Source organism: Etheostoma spectabile, chromosome 10 (genome assembly GCF_008692095.1).
Source record: "Etheostoma spectabile isolate EspeVRDwgs_2016 chromosome 10, UIUC_Espe_1.0, whole genome shotgun sequence".
Lineage (NCBI taxonomy): Eukaryota > Metazoa > Chordata > Actinopteri > Perciformes > Percidae > Etheostoma > Etheostoma spectabile.
Genome location: NC_045742.1, coordinates 14,533,388 through 14,555,173, shown reverse-complemented (window position 1 = coordinate 14,555,173; position 21,786 = coordinate 14,533,388). Strand labels below are relative to the sequence as shown.

The following is a 21,786-nucleotide window of genomic DNA, read 5'->3' as shown; positions in this document are numbered from 1 at the left end:
ACACACACACACACATACCTCTTGCTCACAGTACTGCAGCAGGTCAGTCCAGCTGGTGAAGTCTTGAGGATTGTCGTGGGCGGATTTCCACAGGCGCTCAAAGTCGGCTGGCAGTTCTCCCTCCTCGTCTTCTGAAGCCGGGGGCATTGAGAAGGTAGCAGGGTCGGGGCCTACTACGGGGGCCTCAGGGACCACGGCGAGATTGCCGTTTTCTTCCGACATCTCTGCCAACTCAGTCGGAGGTGATGCAGGAACCTCAGAAGCCTCCATGTCTAAAGAGGGGGTAGATGAAAGGTAAGTAAGTCAGACAATCTCCATTTACATAATTAAAGCCCATTACAGGTCAGGTATGCTACTACTGAAGCTACTGGGAACATACTATTTAGCATAGGAGCCTTGCCCTGAATTTGGCCCCTTGGCCATAATCACTACCCCAGAAAGAAGTCCTTTCACTTGACCAGTCCCAAACTACTGGGGTAGTTTTCACTACTGACCACCAGGGATTACTGGCCGAACAAAGACGCATTTTACCAAGTCCTAAATCTCTGTATGAACAATAAATCGATAACTACAGCTATTTTACTCAACATATGACTAAGAAATTAAATATTTGCTCTGATGTTGCTGTATTCTCACTATATGACGAAACATCTTAAACCTTTCTATGTTAATTTTCCTACCCATTTCTCTTAATCTGCTTAACTTGAGGTGTGGTGGCAACGGAAACCAACACTTGACTGCTTCCGACATCTAGCTTGTTTTTTTTTTTTAATTGAGGTTGATGCTGTAAAAAAAGAAGCAATTAACCTTCATAGGAAATGAATGTAATGTGATGTAACTCATGAAACTTCCTCTGCTTACTGGACAGTTTTGTGAAAAAGGACCAACAGGTGTTCCAATAATACAACAACAATGTGTGAAAGGACCACAATCACATGCTTCCATCATTATTATTATTATTATTATACACCAGACGTAAATCAATAAACAAACTTTAAGCACATAACTTTGTAAGACAAATAGGGTGCATTGTGACTGATTTTACAAAAAGCAAGGCAACTTTAAGTGTTTCACATAAAGCACTAAAAAGCATTCAAACAATCAAACACATGAATTAATTAAAAACAAAATAAAATAGAATAAGACATGTATAAAGTATAAGAACAAAAGTTACAGTGCAAAAAAAAAAAAATGAATAAAAAGGCAGTGTCAAAGTTAAGTCCTTAAGCCTCCATTTAAGAGTTGCAGTTTTCTGGGAGTTTGTTCCAGATTTGTGGATAAAACCTGAACCGGCATGTCCCTGTTTAGTTCTGACTGGGGACAGAGAGCAGACCCGTCCCAGACCACCTGAGAGGTAAAAGCTAAAACTTTTAAAGTCTGCTTTGACCATTCAGTCAAACCTCTTATGCAGCTAAACTGCTGCCCGCAGCTTGTGATCCACACACACAAAACACCCACAAATGACTAAATCAGGGGTTCTAAGCTTTTACTCTTCAAACACCCCCAGAGGTTTGTTTCATTCATTAAACCCTTAGCTAGAGCACTGAGTTTACACGGGTGTGCGCTCCACTACAGCGCTGACCCACGTACCTGTGGGCTGTCGCGGACATAATTCAACTACTAGTTGATAGGCAGCCACAGAACACGTCGTTAGCCACGGGAAGGTACGTTAGTGAACAGAAGAATATTGTCGGGTTCCTGGTGTGTGTGTGTGTGTGTGGTTACTTGTAATCACGTTAGCTTAGCCTAGCTTGTCATGCTTCTCACTTAAATATGTCCGATTGGAGCCTTTATCCCAAACACATTGGCCGATGCAACCCAAGACCACGAATATGTACGAAAAGACCAGACAAGACTGTAGATTGCATATCCAGTAATGTTAATCAATGTTACCCGAAGACTCTTCTAGCTCCCCGTTGCCGCTCATCTCCTCACAGCCTTCCGCCGCCATGATGGAAAACGTCTTGATGACGTCATTCATGCGCGACAAGATACATCCCACCATCATCTTGAAAAAAAAATCAAAAATGAGTAATAGAACCATAGACAGTTAAAGAAAATGAGTAAAACCTTTGACTGTCTATGAATAAAACTGTGGACCTGTACGGTGAACTCTTCGAAGAAGAATAATGTATGTTTTATTCCTACCCGTTATCATTTTATTTATGCAAACACATTAATTTATTTGCAATCAGATTTTTGTTTTCTCTGTTGAGTACATGTCCTAAATTTTGTATATTCGAATGTTCTTTCAATAAAGGTTGATCATTTCTCAGAAAATGCAAATTCTTTACGAATACCTTTTCTTTTCTTTTTTTTTGTTAAATACATCTAAATAAATAAAGTACTTTCTTGTTCTGAAAATTTGGCACCATGGTTTTTACTTCACTGTCTTTTCTGAAAGGATTACTACCAAGCAAATGTTTTTCTATCTACATCTTATTTTTAGGGCTTTGATAGTGACAGCGGATAGACAGGAAAAGGGGAGAGAAAGAGAGGGGATGACACGGAGCAGGTCGAGCATTCAAGCAAAATATTAATATTGCAATGTTCAATGTTTTGTTAAATGAATGCATACATTTGTCTTATACTAAGAAAACTATTAAACCATAATTTGTCATGTTGTCTCCCTTTGCCTGCAAAGAGTAAAACTAAAACTTTCCTGGGAAACTTTTGAGATTCCTGCAACTATGGGAACACCAACACAGTCAATTTAAAGGTCTACCCGGTTTTGTTTAAAGATACAAAGATATTCTTATCTCAGAAATTAATGTTCAAATTTAGCAGAACACATCTCCTTTACCGTAGCTCAAGAAAATGGAGGCCCCTGCTGTTAAAAAAGTGGCTAAATGAGCTGATATAGAGATATATATAGATATAGATATATATATATATAGATCTATATATATATATATCTATATATATATATATATATATATATATCTATATCTATATCTCTATATCTATATCTATATCTATATATATATATATATATATCTCTCCCCATAGTTAAATTACAGAAATGCTAATTTAAAAAAAACATACTCTTTTACATTTGGTCAACTTTATTTTCACTTGGTCTTTATCTTTTAGTACATTTGACAACTTTACTTGACAGTCCTTTCATTCACTTCCATTTGCCAATTCAAGCCATCAGCAACTAAATTGAGGCAACATGTACATTAATGATCATAAAATCAATCAAAGGAGAAACAAACTCAGAACAAAACTCCTAAATGGTCCAATGATTTGACTAGATGGAACACAATCTAGAGTCTCCAGAAAATCAAATAAGTAAAACATTTCAAGGATGAGATTTGACCAGTTCAATGAGATCCAAATGACACACTGGAAATCCTGGACAGTCCTGACACCTAGTAGCACATGAAAATCTAAACAACTTTAAATTTCTCACACTCTTCTTGAAGTGCATTAAAAATGATCTCGTAAACAGTGCTTGGAAAAGAACTTGATAAAACAAAGAGAGCACATCAACAGGATGATCCGCAAACATCAGTGGTTTAGCTCATACCCACTGCAGCGTTTGTGCAAAAGAACAGCTGGAAATCGACCCCGCTACTTTCGTAATTTAGAGACAATAATGTATCATTTCCATGCACACAATAATTCATCATTGACGAGCTCAGGGAGGGACTTAACAAGAATTAACAGGCCAGAATTGCTAAGAAAGAGTATTATTTTTTCATTTTGTGGTAAAAATAAAAGCTGGAGTCAGCTATTCTAATCCAATACACTTATTTCCACCCAATCGTCTAGCTATCCGTTATGCGTTCATACACAGCCCTGGTTCCGTAAATGGGAAGACAAAATCACTATTCCATCCGTGCTTCTGCACAGGACAGGGGAAAGGCTATGGATGTATAAAGAGAAAGGCAGCGGTAGCGAGAGGGAGCATGAATCTGGCACAACGTTCTGAAATGACCGGAGGGGTGTATTTATTTGGCTGTTGACTCCACCTTTAAGTGTAGAGCCACAAAGCTGATTGTTGGCAAGCCCTACTCAAAATATATAAAATGTGGCAAGAATAAAGAAGGTTGAGCTCTGAACTGACTGAAGTGCTTGGTTTAAAAGAGGGGGGAATGAATTTGAGCATCGAGTCAGAAACAGATAAGAGGGAATCACCAACAGGTAGAGCATGTGCTTTGAATGTGAGCCTTCATCTGAAATGGCATACAATCCCCCACAGTGATCTTTCTTCTGAAGCAGACTGGCTGGACAAAGTGTGTTCTTTCTTTAGCCCAAATAGGAATTACAATGATAACATTTTCTCATTTGTTATCTATTTGAAAAAATGTGACAAACATAATTATCTATCTAGTAGTAACCTCTGTTAGGTATTCCAGTGCGACTGAACACATAAGATACATGGCAGTGACGTTACATGGCTGACAGGTGTACGTGTGTGTGTGTGTGTGTGTGTCCTTTATTTTCTATGATGGCTATCCTGTTGTCTTGCTGTAGTTAGTCATGAGCATCAGCGCCTGGTGCCTTTTCCTTCCTCTCTCCTGTTCAGTCATTTTCTACTCCTGCTCTTCCTCTCCTGTCTGCATGGTTACTGAAGCATCACGGTCCAGTCGGCCCCTGCGTTCATACCGGGCTTGCGGAGTGTCAACACAGACATGGAGGCGTCAAAGTCAAACTCTAGTTGGCTCTCATGACCATCTGCAAAGGAGACAAGAACATTTAAGTAGACACTTTGGGGAGAAAATCTTACATCATCTCACACAGCCAAAAAAATAGTCTTTGTAATCCTGAGGTGCAATGCGACTGGCTGAAAAAACATTCACCTCCCGGAAATTACACCCCAAGAAAGCCTTCATACTCTGTTTCACTGAGTGTAATCTTTTCTGAAGTGTGACCACACCAAAGCATTTTACAGCCATTTTCTAACAGACTTCCACACTTAACTTCCCCAAACCTCTGTCTGAAGATGTTCAAGTGCACACAAATTAAATTGTCCACACAAAATAGTGTTTGAGCTCTATGACCGAGGAAAAACACTTGGTATTATAATTTGAGTATGTGCATATTGTAGTAGTTAATAGCTAAAAATAAATTAGACCTGGTTAGCCAAGATGATATTGATAAATATCAATCATAAAATTCCAAATCCAATTTTCAATCACCTATATTAACAAATTCTTAATTTGGTGTCATTTCTTCTTAGTTATTACAGAAAGTTACAAACTATTTAATGATCATCTCTTTAGAGAAACTGTATTCATATTCATTCAATTTCAGGTAAGTGGGAAGATTGTACCACTGGACTGGACTTTGTTTTAATCATTAAACTTTTATATAAAAATGTTTAGCTGCCCCTTGTGAAATAGATGCATTTCAGCTGATTCCTTTGGTCAGCATTCAGTCCATAAGTTTAAACGAATCAACCAATGAGAATAGACATGCAGGAGAACGGCTGTATTATGGCCACTCACCAGCAGTCTTCAGGGTCACCGTGCTGGGCTTACTGGCTCCCAGTATGACAACACGTTCAATCCAGGATTGGGTGGTAAACTGGGCATCTGGAGCCAAGTTACTGTGGACAGAGCAGAGACATGGGACATGGATTTAATATTTACAACACAAAAATGATATATTAACCCCTATAATGCAAATCCTAAAATGTTTTATAATTTTATGTTGTTTGGGACACAATAAAGATCTAAATTTAAATATCTAAGAGCCTATCTGAGGTGGATTTTTGATTAAATAGAAGCAGGTTTTCTACCAGACTGAAACTGAGAATATTCATGTCACTCACACAGAAGAGAGGATGTTGTTGGCGAAGGACAGCCTCCTGTGGATGAACTCCTTCTTTTCATAGTTGAAGGTGTGGCCATCATCTATGTAGAGCTTACCCTCTGCAGTTCTCTGTCAAAGAAAAAGTATAAAATCAAGTATGAGAATGCAACATTTTAAAATAGCAGTTGCGTGTTGGCAGCTGTCATCGAGAGTTTGTGCAACTGAGTTACCTGGGGGTTAAGAGCCACATATAAAGTGTAGGGGTCATGCATCATGCATGAGGAGGACCTGCGAACTCGCATCTTCTTGGGAATAATGGAGCCACCACGCTGGAACACTGGAATCTGAAAAGAAGACAGAAAGCTCAATTTTACAGAGGAAACAAGGAAGATACTATTAAAGGATGTGGAGGGCCTCAAAATTGTGCATCTTACAGAGCTCATGGTGACAGGGATGTAAAGGTTCTGGGCCCCGTTGTGCTTCTGGAAGGTTTTAACGTCAAACCAAACCTGAGGAACAAGGACATCTGAATCTGAATCACCTTTTCTTGAGAGAACCACTCAAGACACCAGAATCATGCAGTAACTGCAAGATGTGTTAAAGCCTCGGTGCTTCTTCCTCTTACCTCGTCTTTGCCAGGCAGGTAGGCGGTGACTCCCCTGGCTCCCTCCTCAGTGACTGGGTGCACCAACAGGTCTCTTCCTGCAGAGGAGTTAAGTAACATGGACCTTACTGTTACAATTAATTTTATGTTTTCATTCTACTTCGCCCTTTTGTACCTTGGCTGTTTTCAACAGAAGAGCTCCACACAACAACAAAAGTAACCACAGTACAGATTTGGACTGAGCTGCAGAGATTCTGCATTTAAATTGATCAATAATTGGAGACAACTCTAAAATAAAATAAAATCATCAAGAGATCTTTTGATGGATGTATTTTAACAGGAAAATTACAGTTTTTGTGTTCTGTTTCTCACCGATCAAGAACTCGTCATCCACAGTGAAAGTAGCAGGATCCTGAGGATACTCAACCCAAAGTGGTCTGAAATAGAGATGGGTAAAGTCATTACAAGATTTTTATCTGCATCAAAGCATATAATTGAAATCTGCAGTGAATTCAAATCAACAACACAATGTATTGTTGTGCATTGAGATTGTATGCATAGTTGTAATTCAGAGTAGGGGACACATTTTTGTTTCAAAAACGCCAGAGTGAGATGATCTCTAGCTGGACAAGCAGGTACTAATATAACCTGATTGGAGATTATTTTGTAACTCCCCACTAATGGTAAGATGACATGAAAGAGACGCCAACACAAACAATGTGTCCTGCCCTGTCCTCACCTCATAATGGGCTGTCCAGTGCGGTGTGCGTGGTAGAATTGTTGGTACCAGTAGGGCAGGAGTTCGTAGCGCTGGCGCACTGCTTCACGGATCAGCGCCGTGTTTTCCGGACCAAACAGCCAGGGCTCGCGGCGGGGGGTGTCCAGGTGGGCGTGGGCCCTGAAGAACGGCTGATACGCCCCCGTCTGGTACCAACGGACCAGCAGCTCAGTGCTCGGAGACTTGAAGAAACCACCAACATCAGCTATGAGAGAGAGAAGGGGTCAGAGTTACTGTCAGATCTGGGCTGTTCATTTTATAAATAAAGTCTCTTGGGGAAACAAAACAGCCGCTCCAGAGATCTATTTTTGGAGCTTTTGGCTGCAACTAGAGCCAAATTTGTGTTTTCCTTGTACTGAATCACCTTTATTTAACACAGTTGCAATAACATAAAACACCTGATCTGATCATGGATACAAGCTTTATACATACAGCCAGCACAAATGATTTACATAACTGCAGTTACCAAGGAAACCTGTGCTCTCACCATAGTAACGCCTCAAAATTTGTTTCAGAAAACTACTTTGAACTAAATTCACTCCTTTTTTTAGTATCACAATCCTGCAAAACTGTTATAGCCACATCAAACACTTCAATATAGTTAAATATAAAAACTTCAGTGTAGCAATGCAAAATACTTTTTGAATATGTTGGAAGCCAAGGTATTTTAATTTTTACACTGACCCCCGGGACAAACTACCAGTGTAAGCGCAGACTGTGAAGCTGCATAATACTCACCACCACAGAAAGAGATTCCAACCAGGCCCATACTCAGACACATGGGGATAGAGATCTTCAGATGCTCCCACTCAGCAGCATTATCTCCTGTCCACACAGCACCTACAGAAACAAACACACTTTAACACTCAAAGTCCTGTGCTAAAATAGCCTGACACAAAATGTTTTTCAATAACACAGCACTTCATTTATAACTGAGCAATACAGCTGTGTAGCAGATGCAATACAAAATAGAAAAGGAGTGCAGATATAAATGTCTAAAATAACTATAAATAAAGTGCAAATCCCAAAATATTGCCAAACAACAGGTTAGCAATATGGATCATAAACACCAGCTGGTAGAATGAAAAGTAAAAGCAGTAAAAGGGCTCACCGTAGCGCTGCGAACCGGCAAAGAAGGCTCTGGTCAAAACAAAAGGTCGCTCAACTCCTCCCGACCTCTGGATCTGACCCTCTGCTGTGGCCATTTGCTGCAGGTTTTACACAGAATAATCAGTGCTATTTTTTTTTAACCCAAAAGCATCTAATTTTTAGAGCACATTTGGTTCTTTTTCAAACTGATTTGTGAACTATGACATATCACTAAAATTATTTTTAAAATCATTGTGTTCTTATTTTGCTAAAACATTGATTTGTCTTCAGCACTGGTTTCTGAGTGGTACTGACATTTTCCAGCTGCCTGGACACACGCTGGAAATTAGGTCATTAAGTTAAGTCACTTTCTCCAGTGAATCAACTACAGTGACCAACGTAACAGTAGTTAACATTAATGTATGAATACTCAACCAGACTGAAAAACATAAAAAGGATGAAATATTTAACAGAAAGGTTCAGTCTTTCAGAAAAAAACTGAAGACGAATTGTGTGCACTCACCACATAGAAGCCATATAAGTTGTGCAGGTCACGGTGCTCCCAGGCTCCGTGCATTGCGTCCTTGTGCATCGTCACCTCTGGCCCGTTAAAGACTGACGGCTCATTCATGTCGTTCCATGTATACAGATTCTCCATGGAACCCTGGAGAGTGAACAGAGATTGTGCATGTAAGTTTTGAGGACAGACAAACCATATTATGGGAAAAGTGAGAGCCAATAAACCTGAGCGCAGAAATTAAAAATGAAAAATCCTTTCAGATGCCTAAAATATTCAGTCAGTGATCAACAGTAAAAAAAACAGGTTGTAATTGGCAGCTCCCATGTGAGAATACGCTATTGGGTTTTGCAGAAGAATTTCCCAGTTAAATAAAAAGGTCTACAAAAAAACTGCCATCGTGTCCTTCCTTGTAGAAACACAGCACACAGCAAAAGGCAACACGCTAAGTCTTTAGTGTCTCCCTTGCACACTTAGTTGACGATTACTGACAGTTTCTCTTTAGCTCAGCGACAGAGAGATGACTTCAGACTCACCTCATACTGATCGTAGGCAAACATGCTGGCCCACCATTCTCTCATGTCTGCACGGGTGAAGTCTGGATAGCCGGCACTACCTAAAGGACATCATCCAAAGTACAGAAAGGAATGTAAGAAATATTCATTGCAATAACAATATTTGCACACTGAGAAACATGGCACTATAAAATGTCAATGTTTACCAGTTAAGATTCAGTTCATGAAGATTATTTACAAATGTAGTTTCTGCTGATTGATGCAAAGTTGTCAACCTCTTACCTGGCCAGCACCAACCCTCGTAGTCTCCACCATCTTTATTCTTGACATAGAATCCCCGAGTGCGGATTTCATTATGGATCTTGTAATTACTGTCTACTTTGATATGAGGGTCCACAATGGCCACCATCTACATAAAAAAAAAAAAAAATCCACAATTAAAGAAAACTGACCACAAAGTCTTAAAAATGTATGTGTCTAAGTTCTGTCCTGACAGTGCCTGCAGATAATTTATTTTAGATGGAAAGTAGAATAGATCCTGGAGAACTTCTGGCAGAAATTGCGGATCCTGACATAGTTTGCTGGTACAGTGATGTTGGAATATTTGTCATATGTACCTTGCGTTTCTTGTCCACAAGACCCTGCAGCATTTCCTTTGGTGTTGCAAACTTGTGTGGATCCCAGGTGAAGTAGCGCTTGCCATCTGTGTGCTCAATGTCAAGCCAGATATAATCATAAGGGATGTCGTGCTCGTCAAAGCCAGCATCCACTGAAGACACGTCTTCCTGGTCATTGTAGTTCCAGCGGCACTGGTGGTAGCCCACAGCAGCTAGGGGAGGGAAGGACTGAGTGCCTGATGAACAACAGGAGGAGGAAGTTAGAAGATGTGAAGAAGGGAACTGAGACTGAGGAGGTTAGTCAGATCTTTTATTTGGCAACACAGGCACCCGTACTTGTATCAGGTTGTAAAACGCGTTTAACCTTTATCTTGGGTTAGTGGATACCAGGTGAAATAACATGATTTTCCAGAGACTAAAAATTGAGCCAAAGCCTTTGTGTTAAATGCCTGAACCATTGTAAAATTCAATTTTGTTCATGATTAATTACAAACTTGATTTGAGTAAAACAGCAAGGTTTAAAATCAATGAATTGTGTGTCTTTATCAAAAGTTTCTAAATTCTTTAATCTGTGCATTAAGTAGTTGTATCTAAGTGAAAAGTGTTGACTTGTTTCTGATTAAAGAGTTTCTTTAATTTTAGTATTCAGAATTGAGTATCCCTTTCTGTATTGAAGGGATACTTGTACACTCTGCATAAACTACAGGACGCACTCTTTAATCATGGGGAAAACATGGGAAATAAGGCAGTAAGAGTTTATGAGAGTCATCCATCTTCTTACTTTACCTGTGAGGGAGGCATACTGAGAAAAGACATCTTTGGGTGTTGGCCCAAGCATAATGAAGACATCAATGATGCCACTTTCAGAGATCCAACGCACGTCTGTCTGTGGAGTCTCACTGGAGCCTTGAACATAATCTAGCATTTTTCCAAACACAGTCTGAAAAGAGACAAAAGTTCGTAAGAGAAGCAATGGGCTTTGGTGCAGCAGACATTAATTACTGGCTATTTTGGACCAAAACAGGCCCAGGACCTAAGGAAAAGTAAAAAAGGGACATACCTTTCCAGCTGTGTTGGAGCTAATATCCACCCAGGTCTCAGCGGCATTGAGCCAGAAGATGCCTGTGGTCCTCTGGGTGTTGTGGGCCAACATGACTGGGACAACGCCATAAAGGGCCATAGGGTTATACAGCTCGTACTGGAAAACATCCAGGTTATAAAGCCGATATGGATCTCCATTACTGAAAGAGAAAAAACACATACACACACACTCTGGCTTAATCCAATGCAGTGAAGACTACAGTGACCACTGTGCATGTGCCAGTCAACATCAAGGAAAATTCAAACGGCATCGTAATTTTGTGTTTGAAATATGACTTGTTGACACTCACTCTGTTGTTTTGAGTCTGAGGGTATCTGCATGTTCTGGGATGCCGTAGACGTGCTCAACACCTGGCAACGAAAAGTCTAAACTAACAGCAGATGGACCTGTGAGATGACAGCAACCAATTAGTTAGTGGAGAGTCAATACACCAGACTTATTTTAGATACAGCTTTAAATGCCCTCAATAACCGCTGCATGCAGATATTATGGTAATAATAATCATGCTAAATTGACTAACTGAAAATAAAAGTAGAGCTTACCATTTGGTTTGCTGTCTGAGTGTGATTTAAACGTTTCCTCCCACATCCCATCTTCTACTTTCTCTTCTTCTTCTTTTGTGGTCTGGCCGGCAGAGGGAGAACAGTAACGTTATTTACAAAAGAAAATAGAGAAGCGTAGAAATGGTGTGTTTAAAATAAAGAGAGGGAGCGGAAAATAAAGTGTATTTCAGTGTGTAGTACCTCAGACTGGTTTGCCGGATCATCCTCCTCTTTCTTCTCAGCTTCTGGTTCTACCTGACTGCTCCATGGCACAATGAGTGGAGGTGGGGGATAAAGGGAAAAGAAAAATGTGTCACCTTGGCAAAGTCATGCCATCTATACAAGTGGCAATATATAAGATCTTATTTAAAATATAACAAAAAAGGAAAAGGACATACAGACTGGGGAGTTTGGTGATTGCCCTTTGACTTCACAATGACAACTAAAAATACTCAGTCTTGATTGACTTAACATTGATGGCAAAGGAGACTGAGCAACTCCCTACCTTGTGGCTATTTCAAGCTAAGCACTATGGGACAAGACCTCAAAAGGCTGCTTTATGTATCACGCGCAAGGCTCCTTACAGAACCAGCTGGTACCACGTGGATTCCCCGTTTACCATGGTGTGATCAAGGCCATGGCATTTCCCTAATGACCCCATCAAACAAGGCTTTGAGCTGCTAAAAATTGTCAGTCACACAGCCGTTGATGTGCATGATCTGCAGCACGAGCAAGAGGCAGTAGTGCAAATGTGTCTTAAAAGCCTGTTATGCCATATTCGCATTGCAGCGGAAAAGCAAGGGTCTCCGAGAACCTGGCAACTGCCCACAATGCAACTCAACAGCCAACAGATCAGTTGGTGATTCTGATGAGTTATGCTAGTAGCAGCTTATGTAGCATTGTGCTGCTAGTCTTAAGCAGTGACGAGGAGTGCGCTACAGAAGTCTGCTAAGCTCACTTCTTTCTAAATCCACACCCTGAGATTTCATTTTCAACTGATGCTGTCTCAAGTGACATCATGTGAGAAAAGTTAACAGACTTCACACAGCTCACTCTGGAGCCACAAAAGGATTGTTTTTTGGTTTCTTTACATATGCAGTAGTTACCCCCAAGACCTGTAAACAGATTTTGATGTGTTAAAAAAAAAAAAAATAATTGGAGCCCCTATTCATCATTAGTTTCCAAATATACCAGGCAAATGGACTTTCTGAAAGACCATCAGGTCACAATGTGAACGTTAACCGTAGTTAGATCAGTACTGAGACTCAAACAGCATTTTTTGTAACGAAACTGATAAAATCTTAAGGCTGATATCTTACCCTGCAAACATTTTCCATTTTTTTTTCTTCTTAATCTTCATCTTAAATTACAACCACACTTCATAAATCGCTGCTGGACCTCACAATACACCATAAACACAACAATGATGAAGGCTCCACCAAAAGCTGTTTTTTTTTCCGCAATAATGAGAGTATGGCTTAAGAGGTCAAAAGAAGCACTGTGCCAGAAATAAATGCATAAAATGTCCTAAGTAAGAGAACTTGAAACCCCTTTAATTGAAATGTAAACTTCAGATTATAACCACAAAGAGATTTTGCAGTTGGGTTTGGGAACTGGGCTGCAGTACCAGAAAATAAGGCACTAACTATCTGTTGTGACTCAGACTACGTGTGTGTGTGTGTGTATGTTCCTTCTAAACTGGCCCACACCTGCTGCCATCAGCATTATAGCTCATCTATCACAGTTAGCTCTCACCATGAGCTAAGCAAGCGTGAAAACTACTTTCAGTCAACATTGCACAGCCAGTCATGCAGTTGCAATGTTAGATCTGCTGGAGTGACACTCTACACAAACGATTTAGTTTATCGGACACTGATTTGACAAGACAGTAAAATCACTGGTTGGCACATCAGACCCTTCATAATTTACGTGAATTTGCGTTATCATGATTAGGATGATTTTTCTTTGTTTCATGAAATGAGAAGAACAATACAACTGGCAATTTTTATTATTAGTTTAAATGATCCTTCAAAAGATATGGAGAATGATAACAGGGGGCTGGTCTGACCCCTAAATTAAGGATCAAATTAAAACACTGACATGCACACACTCAGCCACACCGCTCTCAGTCACATTTATTGGAGGGTAAACACACTGTACTTGCTGTTATGGGAGTCCCTAGATTTGTGTCACTACTGGCAGCATTAGCACAAGGAACAGAATACACACTTACAAATCTTAAGGGTCTTTACCTAGAGAATACCCTCTTGATATTATCCCACACGCTAGCCACTGTGCTAGTTACTTTATAGGAGAAACTAGGATGATAGGGAAAAGAGGACAGAACAACGAGTCAGAGACAATACTCAAAAACAAACCATTTCATGGGAACAAAAATCGAAATCATCCACTGAGTGAGGACGTGGATGAAAAGAGGGCTGGCATTTGTAAATGTGTGTGCATTTGTGGGTTTCTCACGTGTCCTTGCGCATCCTCAGGTGCTCAAAGGCCAGCAGGCCACGCGAGTTCAGCGACATCAACACATCTCGCCCTTCCATGATGTCCAATCGGAAGGGCCGGGCACTGACGATGACCCTCTGAGACTCCGCCCCCAGGGACAGCACGACCCCATTCTCGTCCTGAGACAAGAGAGACAGGCTGAGGCACAGAGAGGGAGAGAGACAGAGAAAGTGAAGTTAAAGAGGATTTGGTTTAGAAAAAGGAAAATAAAGAGAAAAAGTCTAGTCAATTTTATTTATATAACCCAATTTCACAAATTTGTCTGAGGGGGCTTTACAGTCTTTACAGCTTCATATATTTAACAAAAAAAAAAATACTTTACCTTTCAATTACTATCTAAAATAGATAGAATTTATTACATTACACACTACGGGACAGCATTCACCATTCACACACACATTCATACACTGTTGGCTGAGGCTACCACTTGCTAATCAGAAGCACATTCACACACTGATCAGGAGCCATTCTGGGTTCAGTGTCTTTCCAAAGGACACTTCGACAGGGATTAAACCACCGGCCTTCCAACTGGTAAATGGCCGCTCTACCAGAGCCACGACAGCCTAACTATCTACTCAAGGTCGATCTAAATGCTGTAGGTTTGTTTAATTTGCTTTCCTGTCCTAGTGAAGCAAAAAACTAAACTACAAGGTTGAAAATTTGAATGACAGATGAAGCCAGAAGGCGATTATCTCAAATGGGCTCTTTTGTTTCTCTGAAAGTATTTTAATCGAGTTCTGTGTCAATGGGTAAAATGCCTCAACCTACAGTATAACACAATTTTATTTATTTATTTATTGATTAATTAATAACTTAGGTGTTGCCCGATTCAGATGCACCTAGGAGACAAATGGCTCTGTTCTACTCAAGTGTCACTGTTAGCCTTGACATTATAAACATAAGCCAGCATGTACTATACCAGGACTTGAAGCTGAAGCAGCTAAAATGGAATTTAGCCATCATTAATATTATTTATACCTCTACTTTTCCGACCCTGACATTGTGTGCAAAAAGGTCTATATTATAATTTTCTTTGTCTATATTATAACTGTCATGGAAGATGCAAGATTTCTGGTTAGAAAAATAGAGCGTGTGAGACAAATTTTTGATTTAGGGCTAAATTATTAAAATTGACAATGGCAGGACCAAACGCAGAAGGGCGTCAATTTTGCCTTTTCAGTTTGATTCTGTCATATCAAAAGCACCACCCACCCCACACAGTCAGTAACACCCTTGGGAGACTTACGGCTCAGTAGGCGGCTCCCTGATGAGCACGTCTGGGACCTCATAGCGAGGCTTTAGCGGCTTGAGCTCGTTAATCTTCACCCTTGTCATGTTTCCCTGGAGACGGTACAGCTCAAGCAGCAGACGCACCTGACAGACAAGCACAGAAAGAGGGGTGAGAGGGGAAACACTACAGCAGAGGTTGGCAAACTTGTTTAGTTGGCATTACACTTAGTTAGCCATTTGTAGGCATTTGGTGTTGCTGCCACAAAAAGTGAAACTAGTAAAATGTTCTTTCATTATAGCCTGATAATTTCCCCATCTGAGAACGGGTAATGGCCATATTTATCATTTTAGTTAAGTGCTGGAAAATTCAACTGAGGCTCTTGTAAATTAAAGTTAGTGCCTCTTCCTCTGGCAGCCATAATATCCTACATTGTGAACTGGATCTGAATTTGTGATTTACTTTATTGTTATCATTGATGAGCTGCAGCGTGAGTCTGGTGTTGGTCAGCTCCATGGTCTCCAGCAGGGCTCGATAGGGAGACTCAGCAGGCTTCAACGCTCGCTGACGCCTGTTTAAAACGGAATAATAAGAATGGACGCAGGTGATGAATCTGTGTGCTTTTTTAAAAGCAACTTTAAGTAAGATAATGTATTATATTTCTATCTTGCACTCACTTGCAGAAGGCACTCTGGTCACAGGTCTTGAAGTTGCCCCTGTCCACAGCCCAAGTCCCACTGAGGCACATGGCCAGCCAGAGCACCAAGACAGGCGCCATCCTTCAAAGAAATCAAGGAGACAACCTAAGCTGTAGATGATCACCTCTCAAATGCATTGGTGTAACAATGTGGTGTAACAATGCCTAAGTAATTAGCTACCCATGAGGACCATTATCAAATTACAGTACATATACCGAAATTGAGTTTATACAGAACACACACCCGGACTTTGACCTCTCAGTGCTGGTAAAATGTGTCCTCGGGTGGAAAGGCAGTTTCCCCATTTCATTATCCTGCTACAGCTACACACTGCGTGCACACATTAACATTTATAACAGTATCCAAAATGCCGTTTTTTATGTTAGACCCAGAGCCGGCAGCCCTCTCAATCTCAAACTCCTGTCAAAGCCGGGTGATGTGATGCTTGAAATGATTAGCTAACGTATCCGCTCAAATGGGCTAATGTTAGCTAGCATTGAATCGGATGTATGGAAAAGAAATACATAAGAAAGCAGGCACAAAATACTAACTTGACACCAGTTCTGTAAGGGTCTTTTACAGACGGACTACCGCCTGGTTGCCAGACAGCAGTGTTGCCGTTAAATACCACTTTGGATCAGGATATCATGCTAACCTTGCTAACGGCTAACAGCCGGTCAATCCGCTTATTCAATTGAGTGGATCAAGACCTTTTCCCGTATGAATTCCCCTGGCGGCCGCTAAACCCTGAAACAATAGTAGCTGTTTGCTCACGCGTCTACAAAGTGTTTACCCACAGCGATAATTTCCGGCCTTCGACGCGCTGATAACATAGCTTTATCGAACAAATGAAAAAAGCACGATGAAACGGCGGACCTGCTTTGTCTTACCTATCAGTGATGGTGGCCATCTTGATTCTGATTCTGCTGGACTCCGCCCCACACCAGTTCGTAACAAAGATGGTTAAAAAGTACGGTTCTCAATAATTGAAAGATGTATGCTTTTTCTTCTTTAAAGTAATAAAGACCATGCGAATTAAATTTATAGATTACGATATTTACTTTATGGAGTTCTTTTTTTCTGGTTGACGATAAAATGAGGATGTATCGTTACGTCAACTTCGTTTGCATATTCATCCTCTCAGGCACGGACACGTCATCTCCAGGCTGCAGTCGTGGATTTGTCCCACTGCTTGCACTAGACTGACCCACAAATGCACCGTACAAGTGATGGAAACACACGTGTATAGTCTGATTTAATCCACGATAACACCCCTGAAATCAATCCTAAATTTATGAATCCTGGTGTAAATTTCGAGTAAAGCACTGGTTCCAAACCTGGGGTAGATCTGAGGGGTGACAACGTTCACTCATTCCCCCATTTTAGCATTAACAAAGATGATCATTCCATGACACATTCTCGGACCAAATTATTTATTTTGTAATGTGGTTGAAACAACAGCTTTTGGCATAACAAGAGACGCAAGGCATGTTTGTAGCCACAATTTTAGAACATGTGAACAATCTGAAAAATTATACAAAACCATTTATAAATGACACATTAAGGCTGTGTTTTGTGTGGAGCAAATTCTGTATTAAAATTATATACATGTGTGCCATTTCTCTCGTCTTTGTCACAAAAACAATATTGTACAAAAAGGTACACACACATATACTATACTAAACTTGTATGAAACTGAAGAACAGAAAAAGCAACTTTGCAGTTCATTCTTGGAGTAACGTAACACAGTATTCCATCTATTTTAAAGTCTCTATTTATTCATTGTCACCTGCTCTATACGGTTTGTTCCCCATTACCCTTTAGAGCTGAAACCGCCAGCACAGATGTCCCAATCTATCAATGTTTTTATGCAGGACGCTGTGAATTGGTGCTACGTATCTTGCCACGTCACCGTCCCGTGAGAAATCCCTGCAGAACAGCCCCTTCTCTGAGCTAAAGACAAACTTCTGGGGCATTGGACCATTGCCTCTCACATACTCCCACACTGCTAGGAGCAGCAGCCTCACCTCGAAGGGAGTGAGGTGGGGGAAGGCTTCATGGACGTTGGCCAGCACAGGAGGCAGGAGCTGGCCCTCTCCCATGCAGGACACCAGGAGGCAGGAGGCCTGGAGGTGCCACGGGGAGTCTGTGGACAACACCTCGCGGGATGCCTCCCAGTGGGCCAGCAGAGTGGCCAGGAGGCCTCTGAGTACAGCTGAGCAGTAGCAGAGAGCCGGGCGTCCAGCTGCCACCACCTGAAGCAAAGGGAAGAGCACCGGATGGGCCTCAAAGCAACGCCGAATGTGAATGTCTCGCTCCACCGTGGTGCGGGCGTGCTCTTCTGGGGGCCAGGACAGCTCACCATTGGCCACATCTGGACAGACGTTTTCCACCATTGTAACTGCAACAACCTTGGCTGCCTCTGCGTTTATGGGCAGCGGCTCGTCCGGGTCAGATGGGGGTCGGGAGCCGGTGATGGAGCCGTTAAGACCAGAGGAGCTGCAACACTGGATTACGACAGCCAGCAGAGTCTGGACGTTCTACAGAGAGAAGAAAGTGAAGTTGACACATTTTGCTGAAGCACATCAAAACACATTAAGAACAAATCTATTATATGTGATTTTCAGGTGTATATTTCTCTTTCTTTGCCATATGTGAAATATTCAGAATTCACCAGGGTGGGCCACCCGTATAAATCTACTTCCACCCAATATTTAATTACCTATAAATGTTCTACATTAGTTTATCTACTCTACATTTTGCTTTAAAACTGTGCTACACTACACTTCTTAAATTGTGCAAATTACCTGCATGACCCCCAACGGGTCAGTCAGCTGTGTGTCAGTGCGGACTTTCAGCCCCTTTCCAATCACCCCGGCATGAAACACAGACCACACGCTACCAGAAAAATTGACAGTGGTACCAAACCGACAGTTGATATCCAGCAACGAGGCTCCGATGTCAGGAGACACCAATGGGGAAGGCAAAGGGGCCCCAGACATATCTGCGATCTGCCCTCCAAACAGCCCAGCGTTGCCTTTATGTAGCGCCCCCTCAACCAGCTGCTGAAGTACCGCTTTGAGAGTGAGTGTAGAATACCCTGCGAAACGAGACAGGAGCAGGACTGAACAGTTAACCGCCTCGACTGCTTGCCCCCCATCTCTCCCCACATTCTCACTTTCTCCTCTTCTCCGCAGCGCTAGAAAGAAATGAGTGACAGCAGCACGAGAGAGCAGGAGCAGGTGTGCTGGAGAGGAGGTGCGAGGGAGTGGGCTACAGGACAGGAGACGCACAGTAGCATGAGATACAGCTGGGTCACCATGGAGAAGGAGCGGGCCAAAATCATGGAGGTGTACTGAGACCGCTGAGCCCACCTGGATGGCCATGGAGGACTGAACACCTACTGCTCCTCTTTTCTCCTCATCCTGACTCTGAATGGCTGCGGCCAGGTTAAGCAACAGCTGCCGCAGCTGCTTGGGCCCCAGAGTGTGTGCATGGATCTGGGCTACACAGCGAGCTACAGCAGCATGAATGAGTCCCACCATGCAAGAGGACAGTGTGGTGTGGAGCTGCCAGGCCAGAGCCAGCTCCTCTGGGTTGTGGGCCTGGGTGAGTAGCTGGCAGAGGGCCTCGGTGGCAATGCTGGGACCCCCATACACCGACAGCAGACACAGCAGCTGATGCAGCCAGAGGTGACGCTTCCTTTCCAGTCGCAGTGTCTCAGCACAGAGCTCACCTACGTGGGACTGCAGCTCCTCCAAGAAGGGGATGACCCTTTTGGGTTGAGAGGAAGCAGGGTGATGAGGGTTAACTTCAGCTCCATCTGAGCGATTAAAGACCAGTTTGTGGAGATGCAGAAGCAGCATCTGGAGGAGGCGATCGCAACCTTCTCTGACACCTTCATGAGGAGAGGGTGTAGGGCCTGAGATGATGACTGAGGCCGGGGTCGCTGTGTCTGCCAGAAAACGGAGGACCCTGGACCCTCCTGATGGGCTCTGGCTAATAAGGTGGACAGCCAGCCCCAGCATGTTATCCAGTTCCTCTCTGGGGAGGCCCTGCAGCAAGGCCTGCAGCTGTAGCAGGACAGGAGGGCGCAGCAGCTCCACCAGCTCCGCAGACACTGCACCAAAGAGGTTGGGGGACATTGCAGCCAGCTGCAACAGAAATGGAACTGCAGCACGACGGAGTTGAGGGAAATTCTCCCAAGATGTTGAGGATGAAGTGGGAGATAGAGGGCTTGACGGACTGAGGCTTTCCTGAAACATCCTGAGCAGCTCTTTCCTGATGCTGTCTGAGTGGTGCACTGCAAGGTGTCCAAGGATTCCAACCACTGAGCCAATCTTTGGCACTCTGCTGCCTTTATCAACTCCCATGACCATTGGCCCTTGTTCCTTAGAGCCATGAGAGCAGAAGTCCTTCAGTCCACATGCCAAGACTCGGCTGATGATAGTACCTGGAAAGGCGGAGCCGATGTGAGCCACGACCCAGTCAAAATGCGGAGAGTGCTGAACTGAGGTGTCCAACAGCGCATCCACACATGCGTCAGGGCACCAGGCCAGCATGGCGGCCAAACACTGGGAGTAGGCCTCCATGAGGGACCGAGTGGCAGCACAGGACATCCAGAGCTGGAGCAGCTCGTTGAGGCTGGAGGAGTGGGGGGCCACCCTGCGGCCAGCGTGCTTGCTGCTCAGCTGGCCTAACAAGTCCACAGCCCAGGCGGATACCAGAGGGGCCCAGGCCCGGGGATTGAGACGAATAAACTCTGACAGCACGCCATGAACCTCCTACAGACAAACAAAAATAATAAAATTAAATCTTCTGGGAATTTTCCCAAACCACTGTCATATTTTTATGAATGCAGGAAAACATTTAGGCCAGTGAGATTGGGCAGGGTGTGGGTCTGTTACTCTTGTGGGCCTCTAAAACCAATTGTATGTTGTACTCTTAATAAACTTCTCAATATAAGAAAGTTAAGCTACTAGTTTTAAGACGTTTTACATGTGTCCTTCTGCATCGCACCTGTATAATGTCCTCTAGGTTGGAGCTGACCCCGGAGCTGGCATCGCCCTCTGTCTCCAGGTTGTGCAGGAAAGCCGAGACATGCTCATCATACACGCCCCTCAGATGCTCCAGCACCGCCCCTCGACAAGCTGGGACTGAGCGCAGCAGGCGCACAGCACAGCGGGCGTGTTCCCGGACACTGAGCTTTCGGCCCTGAACGGTGTCAACACCACTGATGAAGGACTTGATCTCCTGGGAGAGTTCCTGGGTGCTAGAGGAGAAGAGTTAACATGATTTAATGATGGGCCAAGTGGGGACATTAGCATCCACAAGCAGAAGATGATGGGGAAAGGGAATGAAAAAAGAAGGTGTGTGCCTGTATTTGGAGGTTTCTTTCAGACTACCCATACAAATTTTAATTATATCTCCCTAATAACAAGAAAGTCAGAAAGCAAGTCAGAAAGCAAGCAATTTAAGGAAGTTACTTTGGGCAATGGGAAGTTGTGGTAGACATGTCTCACATGTGATACACTAAATTGAATTGAATCAATTGAAGAATATTTCCCAATGTAGTGATTAATTGCTTAGTCCAAAGGCATGTTTTACGTAAAGAAAAAACAATCCCCATAATTAAAAACCTGTAACTTTAAATTGATGTCTTCATAACTTCCTAAAAATCCATAAATTATCAAAAAAGTTACAACCATCTATCAATCAACTAATGGATTATGAGATTTATCCAATAACATTATTACGAATGGAAATGATCTGTAGTGGCATTGCAACACAAACACACACACACACACACACAC

General features: G+C 42.4%; 3 protein-coding genes across 7 annotated transcripts in view; all 3 read right to left on the bottom strand.

Moving 5' to 3' along the window:
- Positions 1 to 1,993, bottom strand: part of si:ch211-114c17.1 (pre-mRNA-processing factor 39) — a 9,492-nt gene extending 7,499 nt beyond the window's left edge. Inside the window, exons 1-3 of one of the 2 annotated variants that reach the window (XM_032528241.1) lie at positions 1,894 to 1,909; positions 699 to 784; positions 19 to 274 (exon numbers count right to left, since the gene is read on the bottom strand). In XM_032528241.1, coding sequence (XP_032384132.1) covers positions 19 to 270 — 252 coding nt within the window. In that variant the 5' untranslated portion in view covers positions 271 to 274; positions 699 to 784; positions 1,894 to 1,909. Of the gene's footprint in view, positions 1 to 18; positions 275 to 698; positions 785 to 1,893 lie in introns of both variants that reach the window. The other variant, XM_032528240.1, reaches the window with a different exon arrangement.
- Positions 1,994 to 3,047: 1,054 nt separating this feature from the next.
- On the bottom strand, positions 3,048 to 17,121 carry ganabb (glucosidase II alpha subunit b). Of its 4 annotated transcripts, none has more exons than XM_032528237.1 (25): positions 16,864 to 17,121; positions 15,953 to 16,054; positions 15,738 to 15,846; positions 15,294 to 15,421; positions 14,006 to 14,185; positions 13,780 to 13,845; positions 11,729 to 11,786; positions 11,528 to 11,609; positions 11,275 to 11,371; positions 10,944 to 11,124; positions 10,670 to 10,823; positions 9,884 to 10,119; positions 9,549 to 9,675; positions 9,288 to 9,367; positions 8,758 to 8,898; positions 8,257 to 8,353; positions 7,884 to 7,985; positions 7,107 to 7,350; positions 6,740 to 6,804; positions 6,389 to 6,465; positions 6,198 to 6,272; positions 5,994 to 6,107; positions 5,783 to 5,892; positions 5,457 to 5,557; positions 3,048 to 4,683 (listed from the first exon to the last, which is right to left on the bottom strand). In XM_032528237.1, exons 1-25 carry the CDS (start codon positions 16,881 to 16,883, stop codon positions 4,574 to 4,576), a joined length of 2,856 nt encoding a protein of 951 aa, XP_032384128.1. In that variant the 5' UTR covers positions 16,884 to 17,121; the 3' UTR covers positions 3,048 to 4,573. The 4 variants fall into 4 exon arrangements, with proteins under 4 accessions (XP_032384128.1, XP_032384129.1, XP_032384126.1 ...); XM_032528238.1 differs by lacking the exon at positions 16,864 to 17,121 and adding an exon at positions 16,771 to 16,847; XM_032528235.1 differs by lacking the exon at positions 16,864 to 17,121 and adding an exon at positions 16,748 to 16,836.
- A 273-nt stretch (positions 17,122 to 17,394) lies between these two features.
- Positions 17,395 to 21,786, bottom strand: part of ints5 (integrator complex subunit 5) — a 5,112-nt gene continuing 720 nt past the window's right edge. Inside the window, exons 2-4 of the mRNA XM_032528234.1 lie at positions 20,993 to 21,245; positions 18,781 to 20,757; positions 17,395 to 18,513 (exon numbers count right to left, since the gene is read on the bottom strand). Of these exons, the coding sequence (XP_032384125.1) occupies positions 17,794 to 18,513; positions 18,781 to 20,757; positions 20,993 to 21,245 (2,950 nt within the window). The 3' untranslated portion in view covers positions 17,395 to 17,793. The remainder of the gene's footprint in view (positions 18,514 to 18,780; positions 20,758 to 20,992; positions 21,246 to 21,786) is intronic.